The sequence below is a fragment of the Haplochromis burtoni genome, unplaced genomic scaffold, assembly GCF_018398535.1.
Source record: "Haplochromis burtoni strain Fernald_Lab_line unplaced genomic scaffold, NCSU_Asbu1 Contig_2303, whole genome shotgun sequence".
In the NCBI taxonomy this organism is placed as follows: Eukaryota; Metazoa; Chordata; class Actinopteri; order Cichliformes; family Cichlidae; genus Haplochromis; species Haplochromis burtoni.
Window position 1 is genome coordinate 11,204 of NW_024584664.1, and position 2,532 is coordinate 13,735.

The window sequence follows — 2,532 nt, forward strand, 5'->3', positions numbered from 1 at the left end:
TGTGGAAAAACTGAGTATCAATATACAAATGGATCAGATATCAGCAAATGTCTCAAATATTGTCTCGCGATTCTACTGTCGACTTTCACTGCAGCCTGAGTAAAGGAAGGTTGTGCAGACAGTGAAGATTGGGACTAAGCATGCATTATCAGTGCATGTATTTATTGGTAGAGCACCGAGCGGTTTGTTTCAGCATTTTATCAGATATATTGAGTCCCCGAAACTTCCTGTTGTCTCATGGTACAGAAAAAACCCAATCTATTAACCACCTTTGGGGTTGTTGATCATTTTTCCAGTTTCTAAGAAATGGTTTGAATATGCAGATGAGAACGAGACTTAAAGCAGGGTGATCGGACCGATCATTCAGACATCTTCTGAAACATCAGCATCATCAGGTCTACAGTGAAGTCAGCATGAAGACTCTCAGCCTGACAGTGGGACTGCTGCTCGTGCTGTTCACCGTTTACCACAGCGATGCCTGTAAGTCTGCTACTTGTACTTGTGTTAGATCAGTTTTTGAATTTCTGTCTTTCTCTTCATTCAGACACAGAGTGAGACAGAGCGAGGACATCAAACTCATATAAGTTCATGGTCATGAAGACCAGTGTTGATCTTAAATTCTTTACTGTTATTAAAAGTCAGATTGAATCCTCGTGTAAACAAGTGTAGTCACATGTTCGGCATGTCCTTCACTGAGACAGACTTTTTTAAAACTTAAATTCTTTTTTCTATTTTCTATGTATCTCTGTCTTTTATGTCTTTGCTTAATAATCTTGCTCCAAGACATAAAATAAGAGCCTTCAAATGGTATCTTTCATTAAGATATAACAAATTGTATTTTGTTACTTAATGAAGCATTAAACTTCATTATATCTGGTATGTTGGAGAAGCAGCCACAGCACTGAGTAATTCCTGTTTTTCTGTTACAGCTAAGGCAGTGAATTCACCCGACTCTTGTTGTTTTCGCTTCTTTGACAAACGGATCCCAAAGGCGAACATCGTCTCCATCGTGAAAACTCACAGACAATGCCCCACACCAGCATTTGTGTAAGTTTGTCTTTCACTGTCTCTTTGATTCGATCACTAATGTTTACCAAGAAGTCATGTATAAGCAATGTATGATCGTACACATTGAAGCCGTAACTCTGCTATTAACTGCAAAATATGTGAATATGAGAGCAAAATAATGATTCTGACTTTTCTACAGGATCGAGACACCCATAAGGCTTTTCTGTGTGAAACAGACTGCAGAGTGGGCAATGGAACAATTTGTCAAACAAGAGAGAGGAACAACTAAACCAACGCCACAGTCAACAGCTCAAACATCTTTCATGACTTCGATGAATGCTACAAGCCGAAATGCATCAGTCACTCCATGAAGTTGCTTCAAGAAACTTTTTATTTTTTGCATTATCACAATATCAGCCTAATAATTTGTGGATTATGTCAAACCTCTGGCAAATAAATTTCAGTATTTAGTTAATGAACAAAGCTATTGGGGCACATCTGAATCTTTGAATTCAGGTCTTTTCTGTCTTGTTGCCGCAGGTGTATCAAATCCACCAAAATGCCATTTAGTCTGTGCAAACACTTGTGAACGTCTGAGTTGTTATGTTGACCCAGCTTGATGTGATATCTCAATATCTCAGTTTATAATGCAACAATATATAAAAAACATGTATTGAATCATTTGCTTTCACTGTGCCATTTAAACGCTGCATTGTTTTGCTTCATCCTGCATTAAAGTTTCATTTCACAAAACTGAGCGACTGAACCTGGAACAACATTTATTATGATGATGTGGGAACAACACCGACACGAGGATAACAGATCGTGCCCCTTTGTAACAGTGAGGCAGACCATGACAAGTATAGTGGAACAAGAGGCATTTATTCACCATATAGCTCAGAACATGACAATGAGAGATTTTTCAAGCCTTCTCTCTTCACAAAACAACAAACATCACCCTGACTAATTGAAGCTGGCATCCTTAAATACTCTCAGCTGTCACAGGCTAAACCATTATTCCACTAACAGGTGAGTTCTAAAATCCCACCCCTCCACCACGTTATACAATACATACATTTCAATGAATAAATATATACATACATTTTACATTTTCATATTAATAAATATTTTACACTTCTGACACCATATCCATTATTATAAAACCCCCCAAAACCCCAAGACAAACGATTCCCCACACTCGATTAACTCATGGCCTCTCCCAGAACCAATAAATGGTGTCTGAAGTCCTGGAAACGTTTGCCCCAAAACCCTGAAGAAGACACAGGAAAGAAAGGTGAGTAATCACGTCTCGGTCACTTCTTTGCACCACCTTTATTTCTAGACTTGTCACACACACATTTGCGTTAGTTCTCCTTACTGGTAAACCTTATTTGCTCTCAATCACAACCTTTCCTTTTCACAGACAACGACTACATTTCTTGATGAGTAGCAGCTGTGCAGGACCTGGAACAAAGGCTACCAACTAATTTTAAAATGCACAATAAATATTCAATATCCCCAGAT

The 2,532-nt window shown here is 38.4% G+C and overlaps 1 protein-coding gene across 1 annotated transcript; it reads left to right on the top strand.

The window, feature by feature from the left end:
* The first annotated feature begins 220 nt into the window (after positions 1 to 220).
* Positions 221 to 1,765, top strand: LOC102298339 (C-C motif chemokine 7). Its single transcript, XM_005952834.3, has 3 exons — positions 221 to 480; positions 930 to 1,047; positions 1,208 to 1,765. Exons 1-3 carry the CDS (start codon positions 414 to 416, stop codon positions 1,377 to 1,379), a joined length of 357 nt encoding a protein of 118 aa, XP_005952896.1. The 5' UTR covers positions 221 to 413; the 3' UTR covers positions 1,380 to 1,765.
* Positions 1,766 to 2,532: the final 767 nt, after the last annotated feature.